Source organism: Sus scrofa, chromosome 5, assembly GCF_000003025.6.
Source record: "Sus scrofa isolate TJ Tabasco breed Duroc chromosome 5, Sscrofa11.1, whole genome shotgun sequence".
Classification (NCBI taxonomy): domain Eukaryota; kingdom Metazoa; phylum Chordata; class Mammalia; order Artiodactyla; family Suidae; genus Sus; species Sus scrofa.
Genome location: NC_010447.5, coordinates 72055998 through 72074950, shown reverse-complemented (window position 1 = coordinate 72074950; position 18953 = coordinate 72055998). Strand labels below are relative to the sequence as shown.

General features: G+C 37.8%; 1 protein-coding gene across 1 annotated transcript in view; it reads right to left on the bottom strand.

Annotated features, from left to right (window-relative positions):
• The window catches only part of MUC19 (apomucin), a gene marked incomplete at its 3' end in the record, with an annotated part of 104943 nt that continues 91867 nt past the window's right edge, over window positions 5878-18953 (bottom strand). Inside the window, 15 exon segments of the mRNA NM_001113286.1 lie at window positions 5878-6226; window positions 7455-7563; window positions 8212-8251; window positions 9654-9764; window positions 10988-11025; window positions 11373-11535; window positions 11615-11646; window positions 13751-13780; window positions 15241-15282; window positions 15285-15287; window positions 15451-15504; window positions 15972-16025; window positions 18008-18049; window positions 18517-18567; window positions 18692-18746. Coding sequence (NP_001106757.1) covers window positions 6055-6226; window positions 7455-7563; window positions 8212-8251; window positions 9654-9764; window positions 10988-11025; window positions 11373-11535; window positions 11615-11646; window positions 13751-13780; window positions 15241-15282; window positions 15285-15287; window positions 15451-15504; window positions 15972-16025; window positions 18008-18049; window positions 18517-18567; window positions 18692-18746 — 996 coding nt within the window.

Here is an 18953-nt window from a genome sequence, read left to right as displayed (position 1 = left end):
AACCTTCCTCTCGAGTGGCAGTTGCTGATGCTCTGGTGCCAGATGTGTGTACTAGCTCCTTCCAGAGAGATATCAGCAACTTGGACTCATTGTTGGGGCAGGTAAGAGGTATTTTCCTCGATATTTATCCTGGGTTTTGCACATTAGATAAGGCAAGGAAGTGCCTGCAGGGAGATCACAACTGGACCCTAGATGCATGTCACAGTTAGAAGCCAGGCTCTCAGAGAGCAACTTATACAGTATGCAGTTAGACGTCTTTCAGGAAAAGCCTAGGAAATGGGCTGCTTCCTCTGCATTGGGATCTGGGGGAAAGTGATGATTGCTAGTGTGCCCATTAAACACATTTCCATTTACTATTGTCCTGTGGGTCTCGTGGATACACACTCCACTGGCTTTCAGGGCTCAGTTCTTTGGGGGAGCAGCCCTCAGTTTCAGAGTCTTTTTTTTTCTTTGCTTTTTTAGGGCCACACCTGTGGCATATGGAGGTTCCCAGGCTAGGGGTTGAATTGATTGAAGCTACAGCTGCTAACATACACCACAGCTCATGGCAATGCTGGATTCCCGAGCCACTGAGCGAGGCCAGGGATCGAACCCACATCCTTATGGATACTAGTCAAATTCATTTCTGCTGCACCACAAGGGGAAATCCTCAGAGTCTTAAAATTGGGGCTCTATATATATGATCCAAAACTTCTGCTCCTCAAGGAGAACCTGGGAGTTGGTGGCTCCATCCTGATTGATGACTCTGTGCTAGTGTGGGGTTTATGCCAAGAGTGTATCTCAGCCTTTCCTATTCATTTAACTGTGAATGTTTTCTTGTTTACCCAATGTGTAGGAATCACTCAGCTCATTTTTGAATTTCTTTCAAAAGGAATTTCTCCTTGTGTAACTGTGAATTTGTTTCATCCAGGGGAGGAAGGAAGTTAGGAGCCTTTCCTCCTAACTTGGTCAATTCCATGTACAGGTTTTAAAATGTCAATCATCTCTCAATAAAATGACATTATTTTCCTAAAGTATATGTAGGGATATGAAGTATACAAAGGCATACAAGGAGAAGAGAGTGAACAATATATGTGGAATGAATTACAGATGAGAGAGAAATATTAGAGCAATCAGGAATATTGAATTTTAAAGGTATTTTGACAAAAAAATATAATTCTAGATTTTAAGTACCAATAATCAAATTTCTTCCCTCTCATTAATTTTATGATACAACCATTTGTCTTTTAAATCCATTAAAATGGTCTTATTGGGGGAGTTCACATTGTGGCTCAGTGGTAACGAACCCAACTAGTATCCATGAGGACACAGGTTTGATCTCTGGCCTCGCTCAGTGGGTTAAGGATCTTGCATTGCCATGAGCTATGGTGTAGGTCACAGACGTGGCTCAGATCCAAATGGCACAGCTCCAATTTGACCCCTAGCCTGGGAACTTCCATATGCCACAGCCTTAAAAAGCAGGGAAAAAAAAAAAAAAAAAAAAAAAAAAAAAAAAAAAAAAAAAAAAAAGCTCTTGTTGGCTTATAGGAAACTTTTTTATTATATAAAGGGAGGGATGAAGGAGGAGAAAATGAGAGATAGAGGGAGTAGTGGACAATTCGTATGTTTAGCTCATTTCAAAGTCACTATCAAAAATGGGAGACATAGGTAGGCTTATTTCCATATTCTTCCCCCATTCACTTCTCAAGCTTGAGTGTTACAAACAATTAATGGGTCCTAGACAATGATGCTAACTTTCAATGAGTAATGCATGTTGGATTCCTTAGGAGCAGACTCTGAGATGGATATTAACACACAAAGCATGTTTATTAGGAAATGCCCTTGAAGTCCAAATTCGTGGAAGAGAAAGAAAGCATTTTGGGTAGAGGGAGAAGTCAAAGAATTATGCGTCTTCTATGAAGGCCCAGTCAACCATACAGGACAATTTTTTTTTCTTTTGGCAATGCTCACAGCATGCAGAAGTTCTCAGGCCCGTGATGGAACCTGAGCCACACCAGTGACGATGCCAAATTCTTAACTACTAGGCCACCAAGGAATTCCCAGGACATTCTTGAGATGCAAGTTGGGGTAAGAAGGCCAAATCTTTCTACTGGTCTTCATTGGCCATTCAATGCTCCTCTTTTCTCCAGAAAGGGGACATAACATGAGGAAAATGGCTTTTTTTAGCTGAGGCAATCCCTGAAGAAGGCAGACAGCTGAAGGCAATCTTCTGGCAGCAGTTTCAAAAGCTAGGGAAAACTTTATTTATTTGTCTTTTTGCCTTTTCTAGAGATACTCCCGTGGCATATGGCGGTTCCCAGGCTAGAGGTCCAATTGGAGCTGTAGCCGCCGTCCTACGCTACAGCCACAGCAACACAGGATCTGAGCTGTGTCTGTGACCTACACCACAGCTCATGGCGACACCGGATCCTAAACCCACTGACCGAGGCCAGGGATTGAACTGGTGACCTCATGGTTCCTAGCCGGATTCGTTAACCACTGAGCCACGATGGGAACTCCCAGAGAAACCTTTATTCTTGAAAGAGAATCTGGGCAGTACATCATGGTAAGCTTAATTGATGATGACTGAAATGGCAGCTGCACTTCTAGATATTTCTGCTACTAAGTGAAACAATATGGGCCCCAGAAATTTGTTTCTAAATATTGGTTTGGAATCTATATATATATATACATATATATATATGTATTTTTTTTTTTTGTCTTTTTGCCATTTTCTTGGGCCACTCTCGTGGCATATGGAGGTTCCCAGGCTAGGGGTCGAATCAGAGCTGTAGCCACCAGCCTACGCCAGAGCCACAGCAATGTGGGATCCGAGCCGCGTCTGCAACCTACACCACAGCTCAGGGCAACGCCAGATCGTTAACCCACTGAGCAAGGGCAGGGACTGAACCCGCAACCTCATGGTTCCTAGTCGGGTTCGTTAACCACTGCGCCACGATGGGAACTCCCTATATTGTTTTTTTTTAATCAATATTGATATTGACTCCAATTCATTATCTGCTTTTTAGTCTACTGAACTGGAGTCTCTAGGACAAAGTTCATAAATCTCTATTTTTGCACAGATCTCCAATGACTATGCTATAGGCCATCCACAGACCTTCATTTTGGAATCACTAGTTGTGGTCCCATAGGCAGCTGTGGCTCGGTAATTCTGGCCGACAGGATGTTAGTAGAAGTATATGTACAACTTCTGGAGCTCGTTCTTAAAAGAAAGGGGCATATATTCCCCTTATCTCATTCCCCTTTCTTGCTGATTTGAATGAATAAGAGGGAACCAACATGGACTACAGACAGAAGATGAAAGATTCATGTTGAGACTGTCAGAGCAACAACATAGAAGATACCAGGGGCAGCCATACTTGTTCTGGATCACCTACTCAGTCTTGTGCATGAAAGAAAAAAATTCTATCTTTTTTTGAGTCCCTGTTATTTTAAGTTTCATATAATCAGTTTAATTCCTAATAATACTGAGATAGTGGGACATCACTCCCAAAGTAAGAACATTCTGTTGTACTTTGTTCCCCTAACTAGGAAATAGACAGATTGGATTTTGGAAATATCATGAAACCTATATGGATATCTTTCTTAAGTCCTTTCACCAGATGACCTAAGAACTTCTAACTCTAGAGGAATTTTGACCAAAACGTAGCTGTTGTGTTATAAAGTTTTCAGTAAAATCTGCCTTGATTTTAACTCTTATAAACTGTGCTGATATAATGGCTCTAAAAGAATCTGTAGAAGAAAAATAAAACTTAGTGGAGCCAATGACAAGTTCTAATATAATCATAGCAATAGAGGCCTTGGGAGCAAGACAACATCACCTTCTGGAGCAGCTACGCTATTTTCTATAAATACTAGCTCTCTACTGGTATCTGACAATAAGGTAACCCTGAACCAAAGCAACTCATCCTGGACTGGGCACTATCTTATCCACATAGCCCCAAAGTTGAACATTCCCAGCAGTAATCAGAAGTCATATATACAGGATGGGTCCCATGGTCCATTCAGTTCTCATAGGCAAAATTCAGGCCAGTTTCTTAGTGCCTGTAATGTGATGCCACCTATCTGGCTGCCACCTTTGCCTGACTTTATGCCTTTTACTTGGGGGGCAGGGGGGACTTGCTTATGACCAGTTGGCATGGGATGAAAAAACTGAAGCTGGCTGGATTATCAATGACCCCAGAATCAGTGAAAAGTAAATTTTATATGGCATTATAGTCTATCTCAGGCATGGCCATGGACAACAACTAGAAAAGCAGTATCTCACTGGCTTTTGTGCTTGGTAGAAGATTGACTTGAAGATTCAGGATTTACACTGATTCCTGGGAAGTAGCAGATAATTTACAGAGATAACCAATGACTCAAAAGAAGCAAAATTGGAGGAAGACACATGGTAGAGAGAAATCATTTGAGTTATCAGAATAGATCCAAGTCCTATGAGTGGATGCTTACTAGAGATTCCTTACTGGGATTTTCATGAGCGAATCAGGTAATAATCATTATGTGTTAGTTATGATTGTCATGGCCTGTGGTTGTCAGTACATCTTCTTTCTCATCCTGTCCTATAGTTGCTAAATGAGTGTTGATTTATCAACTGGCCCCTGTACAGAGAGGGCAAGGGAAGACTGAAGAAAGAGGCAGACCACTGCAGATTAGAAGGTGGTAGGGTTTAATTAGCAAGGGAACTTACAAGGCTTTTCTTTGGTGCTGCAAGATAAGTGGATCTCTGCACCAACCTGCCAGAATCTGTGTTCCTGTGGCTGTAGTGTAGGCCAGCCGCTACAGCTCTGATTCGACCCCTAGCCTGGGAACCTCCATATGTCATGGGTTAGGCCCTAAGAAAGACAAAAAAAAAAAAAAAAAAAAAAAGTACCTGTAATATCCACCTGTATTTAGTGATTATTCAACTTCTGTTTGCAGTTACCAATATAGTAACATGCCAATTTTCTTCCCCCACCGTTGGACATACTGTGTGTGATGGTGGTAAAATTTACCAATAGTCCCAGTCATATAAAAAGGTAAGTAGTGCATAAATGGATTATGATAAATTGGGGTTGGGAAGGGGATAAGAGTGTTAATAATTGTACATGGTTTACATATGTAAACAATGTTGCACAAGGCACATTTGGAAATATATGTGTAGGAAGAAGGATATATGCTTGAGGAAGCAAAGTGGTAGACTATACTGCAGACAAGAGTCATGATATCATTGAACCTCAACTTTGAGCTAACTACTCAATGGTATACAAAATACGAACTAGAGAAGGGAGTTGGGGGAGTGGCATTTAGTTTAGTTTTGGTCTTGCTGATTTTTGTGGTATCTATAAAATGTTCAGTTAGAGATATAAATTCAGAGTTGTATTAATGTGTCTGTAATTCAAAGAAGAAGTTGGGGCTGTAGATATAGATTGGAAATTCTCAGTGTATAAACCTATCTACCTGTGCTGCTGAAATTGTCCAAGGAGTTTCAGTAAAATGAAAAGAGGAACAGGACATGACTTTGGAGAACTAAGATTTTAAAAGCCTGGCAAAAGTGAAGGTGTCCACAGAATGCAGGCACGCTAATTTAAAATGATGTCACAGAAGCACCAAGAAAAACGTTTCAAGAATGGAAGAGTAAAAATGATATCAGTCCCCATAGGAAAAAAAATATATAAGAAGGCCACAGGTATCCTAAGCAGAAGGAGTTGTCATAGGATGAAAGGGGTGATAAAAATTTATATTTTCATAAGTTTAGCTGTGAAGTGAAGGAATAAAACAGGAAAACGGCCGCATCCAGATGAAGAGTAGAGTACACAAGAGAACCACCTTATGACCCAGTTTCTCCTTGACTTCTAGAATTCTCATTGCTACCAAATAAATGCATAAGTTCATTCATTGCTTGCAAAGTGGTATTTATTTTTCAGATCCAGTCACCAGAAGAACAAAATGCCTAATGATGACATTTTTTTGAGTGAGAAACAAATGTTTAGTTAATCTCACTAGTGATTGTTTTTGTTCGCTTATAAAATAAATACCTGGCCTGGTACAACTGGAAAAGTAATCTAGTTATTATTAGGTCATAGATTGTTGGCACGGATCTAAGCAAGAGCACGCGGTGATGTGCCTGTATCTGTAAGGTAATGTACTACCATCAGGACAGTCAAGAACAATATCTCTGAACTCGTAATCTTCTTCTCGGCAGCAAAGACATGAATTTTTCAACTGGAAGATGTCATAATCATACCTAAAAGAAAAGACATTTCGGTAATAAGAATTTTCAGAATGTCTTCTGAAATAAATTGCTATCAATGTTCTAATTGTCTAAGTGATTTAGCAAGTCTTCCAAGCAGTTTATCCTTTTCCTTGCATTTCCCTCTTTGCTATAAACTTCTGATGCAGATCTGTGACAACTGGTGTGAAAGACCAAGAAAAAAAAAAAAAAAGGAAGATGTCCAAAATGGAATTTTTTTTTTTTGGTCTTTTTTTTTAGGCCCACACCAGTGGCATATGGTGGCTCCCAGGCTAGGGGTCAAATTGGAGCTGTAGTTGCCGGCCTGCACCACAGCCACAGCAGTGTCAGATCTGAGCCGTGTCTGGACATACACCACAGCTCATGGCAATGCTGGATCCTTTAACCCACTGAGTGAGGCCAGGGATCGAACCTGCATCCTCATGGATGAGAGTCAGATTCGTTTCTGCTGAGCCCCGACAGGAACTCCCCAAAATGGGGATTAATAATCTCATAATTAGATCATGAGCATTATGGTACAAAATATAAACTTTTTTTTAAACATACAAATTAATACCAAATTATTATTCTCCGTATATCAATCTATGTGTGAAAGTGTAATACATGTCATATCTAAAATGAAAGTGACATTTAAAAAAACACTTATGCAAGAGTATTTACTTAGGTACTCCGTAATCACTGTATGAAAATAAAAACGTTGTCCATAAATACATTGGCCATAAGCATATTATGTTTGGCTTATTTAGAAAACTACTACAAATGAGCAATTACTATTTAAAATGTTGATTTTATTGTGAAGATATTAATATTTTATTTTATTTTTATTTTTTATTTTTGGTCTTTTTTGCTATTTCTTGGGCCTCTCCCGAGGCATATGGAAGTTCCCAGGCTAGGGGTATAATTGGAGCTGTAGCCACCAGCCTACACCAGGGCCACAGCAACGCGGGATCCGAGCCGCGTCTACAACCTGCACCACAGCTCACGGCAACGCTGGATCTTTAACCCACTGAGAAAGGCCAGGGATCAAACCTGCAACCTCATGGTTCCTAGTCAGATTTGTTAACCACTGAGCCACGATGGGAACTCCATTAATATTTTATTTTAATCAGGTCCTGATCATTAGCTCGCATGTAAACATTTGTCCGTGTAAAGTTTTAAAAGCTTAATTTCCTCCACAAGTTTACAAAATCAATACAAAGTACACATTCAAAGAAAAACTCACGTGACAGTCTTTTTGCATTCCCCTACACATCTTGCCATCTCAACTTTAATCGTGCAACCATTGTACCTAACAGTCACATTCACGGGTGAAGGTTTGCAACTACTCTTACCTAGAAACAAAATGGATAACAGAGTCTGAAATTAGATTTAACATTCACAATGGTTGTCAGTTTTCTTAGCCATAATGTAGCGAATAATAACAACAAATATACCACCATATTCTTGAAAGGTCTAACTATCTTAAGCACCCAAGACAAGGTACCCAGTTAATACTCGGTAAATGTTATCTTATTGTTATTTCTATTGTTACTTATTTTATTGTTATTTTTATTATCACAGGAGAAGGGGAAAGAAAAGGAGAAGAAAAAGATGTGGGCAGAAGGAGAAAGGAAAAAAGAGTGGGAGGGAAGAAAAGACAGAGGGGGATAGTTGTTTTTGACATCTATCTTCTCATTGCTAATCCTCCTTATGATCTAATACACCAATTTACAATGTAACCTGCCAGTGTGAGGAGAGCAAATTACGTTTTTCCATGAAAATTAAATTTTCTCCCTTGTAAACCTCATTGGTCTTTACCGCGAAGAATGCTGCAAACAAAATGAGTAAGTAACATGATATATTAATTGTTAGTTGATGCCTATGGGTTAGATTAGCTGTTGTGTTAAAAACAGGAGACTTTCTATGAATTTGGTTTTAGGAAACACTACGTTTTCACCAACAGTTTGTTTCTTCCACATATGGAACTTAATTTTACTTACATGTATAGCAACATTGTTTTGAATCATAGACTCTGTCTTCCTATGGGGTAAGAGAAAAGGAAAAAGACTGAAAAACCTCTGTATTTTCTACAAATAATATAACATTTGTTAACACCGAAATAGCATCACAAAGGGGAAATGGAACAGATAAACATGCTGATCTCAGATCCAGTAAGCACAGATGGGAGCACATAGTAATAAAAATGACTATTTATATTAGTTTTTTTTTTTTCAACAGTGGGTAGAAAGGGAAAAACAACAATTTTAGCTAAATTATTATTTAAAATAAAATGCAAAAAATAGAAAATATTCCTCTCACTTTTAACAATGGCATTACTACTAGACACTATAAGTTTCTCACAGGCAGGATTTTTACCTTATACATTTAATCTCACACCTATCAATGTTTCCAAGCAAAAACTTAATAAATGTTGAAATCCAACATTGAAGTTCTAAAATAAAACTTCAAATTACATTATCAGTTATGTGTTCAGGAGCTCTCTTGCGGCGCAGTGGGTTAAGGGTTAACCTGCTGTGTGGGGCAGGTTCAATCCCTGGCTCACGAACTTCTGCATGCTGTTGGTACAGCCAAAAAGAAAAATTATATCTTCATAAAGAAAAATTAGTTAAGTTTAAGCCTTCCTTAATACATTGAACTTAAGCAATCATTAATATAAAACGCTCACTATATTTGGAGGGGATACAAATTGTGGCAAAAAACAAGATCTGAACAGTACACTTTTATGTGATTATATTTAAAAATGTGTTTTTTATAGGAAATGACCTGAATTCATGAGTCCTGAACTGTTTTGCTTAAAAATAGCAAAATGCTTTCTAAAGTAAGCTACTTTTATAAGAGTGCTAGATTAAGTTTTATAGAGCTTGCAAATATGTTTGATATGAAAAATATATTTGACAATAAAAAGTGAATGACAGAAGTTTCCATTGTGGCTCAGCAGTAACAAACCCAACTAGTATCCATGAGGATGCGGGTTTGGTCCCTGGCCTTGCTCAGTGGGCTAGGAATTTGGCATTGCTATGAGCTGTGGTATAGGTCAAAGACAAGTTGCTATGGATGTGGCTTAGGCCGTCAGCTGCAGATATGATTCAACCCCTAGCCTAGAAACGTCCATGTGCCACAGGTATGGCCCTAAAAAAAAAAAAAAAAAAAAGTAAAAGACATACCTGGAATGAAATCCACAAGAGATCTATGTCCATTGTCCAAATGAAAAATAAGACAGGTTGTGTTCATTTTTTTTTTTTTTTTGGTTCTGCCCAGGCATGGGAAAGTACCTCTGCCAGGGATGGAACCAGTGCCACAGCAGCAACCCAAGCAGCACAATGCCAGCTCCTTAACCCACTGCACCATCAGGGAACTCCCAGTTATGTTTATATTCGACATGAGAAGTGAATCTTGGTCACTGCTTAAGAAGATGACTTACTTCTGCGCACCAGGTCTGCTTTGGGCAGTTTTGGACCACGGCTGTGAAACCAGTGTTCTGGCAGGAGTAGGTAACACATGGGTTGTTGGGGTCATCAAATGAAGAACCAACCTGGGAGGTGGAGAGCAGGAGAACAAGCGCTTATTCATCTTGATTTTCTTTTTAGGTTGACAACAAAACAGGTAAAAGTTTTTCTCAAATTCAAAATGTTTAGTGAATTTCCAGAGGCACTTTGAGCCATTAGATTAATATTTAAGAAAAGGTGGATTAAGGTCTTCCACTTCCATGAATAAATCAAAATGTTCACTGAGAGCACAGAATATGTCAATATCTTCAATCTTCAAATTAAGATTCATCTATGGTAGCACTATTATGTTTTTTCAAGGATTTTAGAGAAAGTCCCACAAGACATGGTCTATCTTTGCTTTTAAAATTCTCAAGATTACTTTTAATTAATTTATGTGCAAAATTCAAACCTCAGTTTGGGAAATTCTATTTATATCAGGGCCTCAAATCACAAAGTGAACTTTCTGGTAAACTGAAATTTTATTATCTCAACTATTTAGCATATAAATGATTAGAAGTAAAACTTTCCTTTGTTCTTTAAACATCATATTTTATGTTTAAAACCTGTCATAGGTTTTCAAGTCAGATCACCTTTGGAAACTAAAATGTAAGAAGCCCAGAGAGAAATATGAGTGTAATAAATGAGTTATCAAATTAAATTATTACTAAATTATAGAGTCTTTCATGTACTTCCTAACATACCGCATATTTTATTTTAGATTTAATTTTTTAAGTATTTAGTATCACCAGTTCAAATTTATTAATATCAGTTTGAGAGTCATGTGGTTTTTTTATGGCTTTCTGATACTTTTTCTTAAACTTAAATTACTTTCCAATATGCCAATCAGTTGTCAAATCCAGTCCTGAATAAACTGTGTTGTTATAGTCCCATAATGGAGTTCTAATCTTTAGGGTTTTCTTACTTGATCTCTGACAGTTTGGCCATCTGATCTTTCTAGCTATAATTACAGTTGAACTCTGTTCATTGCTTTGAAAGTTACAAAATATGTCTTCTCCATCTGGTGAGACACCTGGGAAATTCTCTTCAGAAACTCCACTGCTAGGTTAATGATCAAGTATATTTTCCTCTTTGAAACCAGTTATGGTCGATGTTACATTTGACCTTTCTTTTGACATGAATATGTGAAAAAAAAAGCAAAACAGATTCCACTCTGCCATTATCTCCAATTTTTTCATATGAGCTGAAAAAGCCTGAATCTATTCAGGATGATGTTAATAAAAGTCTTTTAAAGTAGAAATGACCTTACCTCATAGTCTGTATTGTTAAATAAACATGTTCTTTTTTCTGAAAAAAAATACACATTTTATCCTATGATAAACATTATAATTTTTATTTACAAAACAAATTGTATATGAGCTTGTATTTATCAACCAATAAGGAAACATTATAATGTTTCTTCCCAGAACACCATTATCTCCTTTTAATCCACTGCTTATGTTCATAACTGCTACTTCTGGGTTTCCCCTACTCCAAAGAGAGTAAGTTTTCAGAGGGCAAGTAATGATTCTGTTTTATTTATTACACCCATCAAGTACTTGACCCATATTAGTAGCTCAATAAATCTCTCTGGAATATGTGAGTACGTAAATTACGATTCAATTCAGTTCAAATAATATATGAGGAATACACACCACAGTGTCCGATTTCACAGCAGGTATCATTAGCTTTGAACTTGATGAGTCTCTCTCCAGTTTTGCATGTGGGTGGAGAAGGACACTCCTTGGGTTTACAGTCTACAGTCTTTGCCTCGGTACAGGTGCATTTATGGCAATTGGCGGTCCATACATCCCCAGGCTAAAATACAAACCAAGTTTAGACTTCTATGCAAATATGAGGACAGCAGATTTGAATTAGAGACAACCTGTGTACTTACAGACTTCTCTTCTCCCAGGGGACCATGACAAACTGTTAACATGATATGACAAATGTTAATTAAATTTGGAAAAATATAACTGTAAGTTGCACATAACCACCAGGTGACCAATACTGACTGGGCACCAAGATTTTAGAGATATAGAATTATGAGGATTATAAGGTGCCATAAGGTGGAGAAAACGCATCCACCTAATTTAAGCAAACTGTCCCCAGCAAGCACATATGCATTTCCTATTTTTACAATCCCTAGAAAGGACAATTCTTGATCTCTCCTGACAGTAGTCAATAAATCTTATGGCTACTGTTTTACTTATTGTTTTACTTTCTAACTTCTGCCTGCATAATCCTACAAGTCACCAAGGCTACAAAATTACCAGGCCCAAGGGCTCTTTCTCAAGGTTTTCAAGTTCCCTGCAATAGCTAAGATTTGTAACACACCTTGAAAACAATCTTCCTTCAGACTGAATGCTCTGAAATTCCTCTTCATTAGCAGACTTTCATCCTTCCTCCCCTTTTGTCTCTATTCTTGCCCCTGGTACCTTCCTCCGCCTTTACAGTATCCTCGGTAATATCAAGTAGAGGACTCACAAACTTCTACTTCCAGTCCAGACATCCCGTAGGGGCTATGGACCTAAATCTCCCCCGGCCTAATAAACAGCATCTCAGCAGATCTTTAGGAACCTCAAACTCAATATGCACAAAACAGGTGGTAACATCTTGCCTCTAAAACCAGTTCTTTATCTAAACTGGTCACCTCCTGCCAAGAACTGTAATATTCTTTCAATTACTTAAGCTTAAAATTTAAAGTCTTCTTGATTCTTTTTCCTTTCAAGCATTTGGCATTGAATCTACTACAAAATTGTATACTCTTATCCTCACTTGAATCCCTTCCTTTCCTGGTTTTACTTGTTAACAGTATTGCCATGGGACCTTATTATCTTTGATATAGCACAATTTGGCTTTTTCGGGGGTTATTCTGATTCAGACCTCTTTCCAATCCAGTCAATTCTCTACGCCACAGGTGGGATAGTTTTTCTAAAGCTGAATTTTCATTCCATCATTGTTTTGATGGAAAACTTCTGATACCCCTTATAGTCTTGTAAACCAAACATCTTATTTCAGCATTCTAGCTTCTGAGGTTGCCATAAAATGTTTCCAATTATCTCAACCTTGTCTCACTTCTCTCATTTACAAACCCTGAACTAATCTACTTACTATTCTCAAACTCTAGTTCTCTAATGAAATGAGAATCCTTCCAAAGGACACAATATATGTAATATATGTGACATATAATATGCACTCTCTATATAACGTCAGTCATATTTTTCACTGTGAAATTTATCTTCAGCCTTATATGAAAATTGCCTACGTTTCTTTGAAAACCTCTCTTCTCCCACCATATCCTAAGATCAGAGAATGATTTTTTTGTTAACTTTTGCCACTTTCTACAAAGCACATCATATTGGCTTAATAATTTTAGAGGAACTCAAATTATTGAATGTTGGCTACCCAAATTTTTCTTGCTGCAATTCAGTTCTCAGAAAAGCTAGCATTATCTAGTTTAAAAATACTATCAGGAGTTCCCATTGTGGCTTAGCAGAAACAAATCTGACTAGCATCCATGAGGACTCAGGTTTGATCCCTGGCCTTGCTCAGGGGCTTAAGGATCCCAGGTTGCAGTGAGCCATGGTGAAGGTCACAGACTCTGCTCAGATCTGGCGTAGCTGTGGCTGTGGTGTAGGCCAGTGGCTACAGCTTCAATTCAACCCCTAGTCTGGGAATCTCTATATGTCACAGGCGTGGCCTTAAAAAGAAAAAAAAAAGTAAAAATAGTATCAATGACAATATTTGATCAAGCTATCATATAGGTACATGAAACACTTTATATAGTAACTAAACTATTTTAATTGACAAGATGCATTTGTTTGGTTTGACTTTATTAGTTTGTGTGTGACAAAACAGACTATCATTCAATATTTATTTGGTAGATAAAAGCTAAAGTCATCCACTTCAAGTTTTCCTATTCTATAACATATGCATAGTTAATGACATTTATTGGCATGCCCTCTGAATTTTGATTTGCAAGAAGAACCATTAATGTAGAAAGATTGATTTTTGAGTAGAGAATTCTTACCTGGTGGTGGTGGAAGAGGTGCTGGACATCCTATGCAGAGAAAGATACCTCATATTAGTCTTTGAAGTTATTGGAATAGGTTTGGAGTAAATATAATTGTCTAATTGCTGAAAATAATTGGCTACATGACTGCATTGCTAGTCTTACAAGCAGACATATTCCCATCAATCTTCTCTTTCTGCTCCTCGTGGCATTTGACATTCCACCATTAGAGAGTATTTCCTTTAGATCTCAAATGTTAATGGGAAGGAGATATGAGAATCAAAAGGGGAAATGAGAATCAAAGTAAGCTTCTCTTCAAAATTTCTTAGAAAACAATTATGACTGATAGGACTATAAAATATACAATCAAACAAGGAAAAGGACAATTCAGATGTAGGAAACATAAGTAGTATTAGCTACCTGGTTTTAATCTTTTAAGAATTTTTATCCTCTTTTTGTCTTTTTACAATATTATAATCTTGTTCTATCTCCACCCTCACCAAATACTTTAAACTACTCTTTTTTTGAAGCCTTAACATATCACAAAGTTTGGCCAACCCTACAGTCCATTCATAAATTTCAAATTCTATCTCCAAATTACTAAAAATCACATCAATATTTTTATTCTATCTACCAAGCAGAAAGCTAAATGAGGAGCAACAGAATATTTGAAAGAAACTTATAGTTTCTTCATATTCGGGTGAAAAGAACCCAACAATTAATAGGTACAGAAAAACATAAAAGAAATTAATTAAAGATGTGCAAATCTGGGGAATAAAGTGTTTCTCTTTACTAAGGGAAACTGAGGTAATTCCCAATTATAAATGCTTGACTGAATAGCAGAAACCACCAACAGGAGAGAGAAATGATCTCTAGGCATAAATATAACAGAAACTTTCCTTACCCAGAATTCTAAGAATTCACTGAAGAAATGCATAACAGGAGGAATAAAATAATCTCATAATCTCCACATTGCTATCAAGAGTAATTTCTTTAAGACCTACCAGATCATGTCATTCCCTTAACAAAATCCTTAAGGAGATCCCATTTATTGTAAGGGTAAAATCTCATTTAAGTTTGGAAATAAGATCCTTCATAAACATTCCTTTGTTTACCTTCCTAATCTAGTTTCTTCCCTGAACTCCACCGACAGACATTACCAATCCCTGGTTGATTCCTAAAGTCACTCATGCCTTCCCACATCTTTGTGTTTACAGTGACATCTGGCAGGAATTCTCTTCTACCCTAGCTAATACTAAATTCAATCATCTCTTCTCTGATGCCTTCACTCAACATTACACTACCAACTAGTAAGCAGAAGTTAACACTCCCACTGCACTTCCAAAAACATAGCTGTTCCACACTTGTTTGAGTAGCATTAAATACACTGTAATGATAGTTTCTGTTCCCATAATAATCTCTCTCTCTCTCTCTCACACACACACACACACACGTGAAAGTATGTTAGTTGAAACATAACAAGAAATTAATACTTTCCCCATACTGACCTGTTTTATTTTCATTTTCTTGATCTTCTGTTGCTCCTGCAGTGGTTCTGAAGTAAAAGGATAGTGCTGTCATTCTATTTATTATAATATCAGGTCCCCTCTCAAGCCTCTGTTTGTGCAGGCACAAATGATCACACACATTCACATTTAAGGGATGCTACAGGTGGAAGAAACAATTCATTCTAGTGCATTTGAGTCATTTCAGTTTACCTGGGGAGGATACTTTGGGGCTTGCTGTGATTTCTTTTGACACTGAGGTGGAGCCTGTTGAAGGAAATATAAAAAAATTTCAGGAATACCACATTTCATAATCTCATTCTCAGAGACTTCAAGGTCATAACTAAGTCTTCAGGAGAGGAGTTCTAGGGAAAGCCTAACTCAAAAGATCCTAGAGGGGAAAAAAATCCCTAGCTGAACTTCAAAGTCATGTCCCCAAAGGGAATTTCAGATAATTTTCCCGCGCTCTCTCCTGTTTCTTTCCCACCATTCCTCTTCCCCAAACTCTGTTCCTTATACATAATCACAGGCACACTGATCCCTGAAGAGTTGGTATTGCTAGCGTTTGTCTGTTGCATTCCAGCTCTAGAAGTTTCCTTGACTCCTGTGGAAGCTGGGAGAAGAACAAATATACGAGTAGAGGGGACTAGAAAAGCTAGAGTTTAACTACAAGCAAACTGTCTTGTTTTCTGAGATGCCACCAAACAAAGCTCATTTATTTTTATTTGACTTACCAGTGGCAGAAATTCTAGGAGCAGTAGTTGTTTCAGATGCTTCCCTGGAGGTACCTAAAACAAGTAGGGAAAATGTAGTGAACTTTTTCTGGTCTCAGAAGAGTGAATCTGAAGACATCTTCTCATGGAATGAGTCTCAAAGGTGTACTGGAGTGTCTAATACACTTACTATTTCTAGCTCATGCTCCTGCCATTGAAACATACTAGGCCCTATCCTAGCAACTCCTTGCTCACAGAAGAACTGAATATTTTCCTATGACCCTGGTAACTTTACCACCTGAGGTCTTCTTCTCTAAATGACAAGAACTAATTTCATCCTTAGCTCTTTTACTTTCTATATCCTAGTGTCCTAGCTCTCCTGTATTAGTTTTGGGAGGGGAGTTGTATGAGCTGTTTATATACTTTGGATATTAACCCCTTGTCAGCCATATTATTTGCAAATGTTGTCTCCTATTTAGTAGGTTGTGTTTTCATTTTGTTGGTGGTTTCCTTTGTGTGAAAAAGCTTTCAAATTTTATTAGGTTCCATTTGCTTATTTTTGTTTTTATTTCTTTTGCTTTAGGAGACAGATCCAAAAAAAAATATTGGTACAATTTATTTCAGAGTATTCTGCCTCTGTTCGCTTCTAGGAATTTTATGGTTTCAAGTCTTACATTTAGGTCTTTAATCCTTTAGAACCATCATATGATCCAACAATTCCACTCCTGGTTATATATTCAGGCAAAAACAAAACATGCACCCCAATATACATTGCAGCACTCTTTGACCAAGATATAGAAGCAACCAAGTGTCCATCAACAGATAAATGGATAAAGAAGATATATATATCATATATATGATATATATATATGTGTATATATATATATAACACAAGCAATGGACTATTACTCTGCCATAAAAAAGAATGAACTTCTGCCAACACGGATGGACCTAGAGAGTATTATGCTTAGTGAAATAAGTCAGAGAAAGACAAATACTTATACGTTGAATCTATAAAATAAAAACCAAATAAATGTATACAGCAAAATAGAGGTATAGGAAACAAACTAGTAGATACAGTGGGGAGAGGGGAGAGGGAATAGGGAAAAGGCAAGATAGAGGTATGAGGTTAAGCAATACAAACTACTGTGTATAAAATAGGTAAGCAGCAAAGATACACTATACTCTACCTCCCTTTGGTAGCATGTGCTTGTGTACCTCTCCAAACTTACTTGGAAGTTCTGGTTGGAGCCCAGAAACTCAGAAGAGGAAGTCAAGCTTAGATGTCCAGAAGAGGACTTTCCCTAAGGAGATTCTACCCTATTTCCTGGCCCTTTATCTTTACCTTCAACATTCCCCTATGTTGAAGCAAAGGCATAGGAGTCATTAATTGAAAACACAACAGACTTGAACAACTGACTCTTATTTGTTTGCACCCCAGCTCTGGTGGTAGTCCCTAAGAAAGGCAAATAAGAATGAAGTCATTTTGTGCACTACTACAACAGTTCCAGAGAAGGGCTCTTATTTGTCTAGGCCTAGCTACTTAGAGCCATTTGCTTAAAATCTACTTGCCTGTATTTGAACTTCCAGGAATAACTGTTGTGCTAGAGGCTACCTCAGTGGTACCTATAATAAGAGAGAAGGATGAGCCTCATAAAGCCTTTCTCACCCTAAGAAGAGGGTGGTATTAACAAATATTTCTGTTTCTCTGAGTCAGTAGAAAACAGTTTAATAATTTTTCTTGCTCAAAAGGTTAACCTGGCATGTTTTCCAAAGTACTTCCTCGTGATTGCGTGTTCAAATATATAGGAGGAAAAAGTTGTACTTGCTTCATAGATCTTATTTCTCTAGATCTTGAATTCTCTAGAACTTGAAATTACATGAGAAATGTCTGTCCTATATTTACATGATTTACTTCTAGTGACTTAACTCCTTGGTTTTCCAGAAAAAAAAAGCAATAGAAAAAAATTGTCTGACTTGTGATCAAGGATTAGGCATCTCCATCAAAGCCTTAATTAACAAATTTACTTGCATCAATTGCAGTGACCTTCACTCACCTTCTTGGCTACTGGTGACTCCTCCTGATCCTGGGCTATTGCCTGACAAAACAAAAGGAGAAAAATTCCTTTCTTTCTTTGTTTTCTTCTTTTTACATCCCCACCTGTGGCATATGGAAATTCTAGGTGTCTAATAGGAGCTGCAGCTGCCAGCCTACACCACAGCTACAACAACACCAGATCTGAGCTGCATCTGTGACTACATGGCAACTTGTAGCAATGCCTGATCCTTAACTCACTGAGGCCAGGGATTGAACACGCATCCTCATGGACACTATGTTGGGTTCTTAAGCAGCTGAGCCACCATGGGAACTCCAAAAGAAATAAAAGGATGTGACTAGAGAATCACATCTATAGTATGTCCTCAAGGAAAAACCAAGGTGGGTCTTATGATCTGTTATTAAATTCAAAGAAGCCAGATTTAAGAAGGTTAATTTTCATTCACAGCCTGTATGTAGTAAACCCGAGTGAAAAAAACCATGGAGAATCCAAAATCTAGTGAAACCCACCTGATGAAATCCCTGCTTCAGTGGTTCCAACACCTTTAAAAGTTGTGGCTTCTGTAAGGGTAAAGGAAGAAAAATTGAGAAGATTGAGAGTTGGTAAATATGAAAATGATGCAGCAGTACACAATCTTGTCCCTAGAGCCACTTAAAGGAAAATTCCATTTACTATTTGACTTACCTGTTTTGACACCTCCAGGTGAGGATGTAGTACCAGAGCCTGTCTCAGTGGTACCTGAGATGGAAGATAAAAGAGAGGGAAATGTGCAATGATGTCTTTCTTACTGCATGGAGATCATGGTTTAAGACAAATCCTGTATTTCTGTGAAAGAATGCATTGCTTTTCTAGGACTTTTGCTCCAAAGGTGAAATAAGTATTTTTTATTGATCTATTTATTTCCTCTGGTAAAGTCCAGTCTTCTAGGATCCTTCTTTTCTGGAAT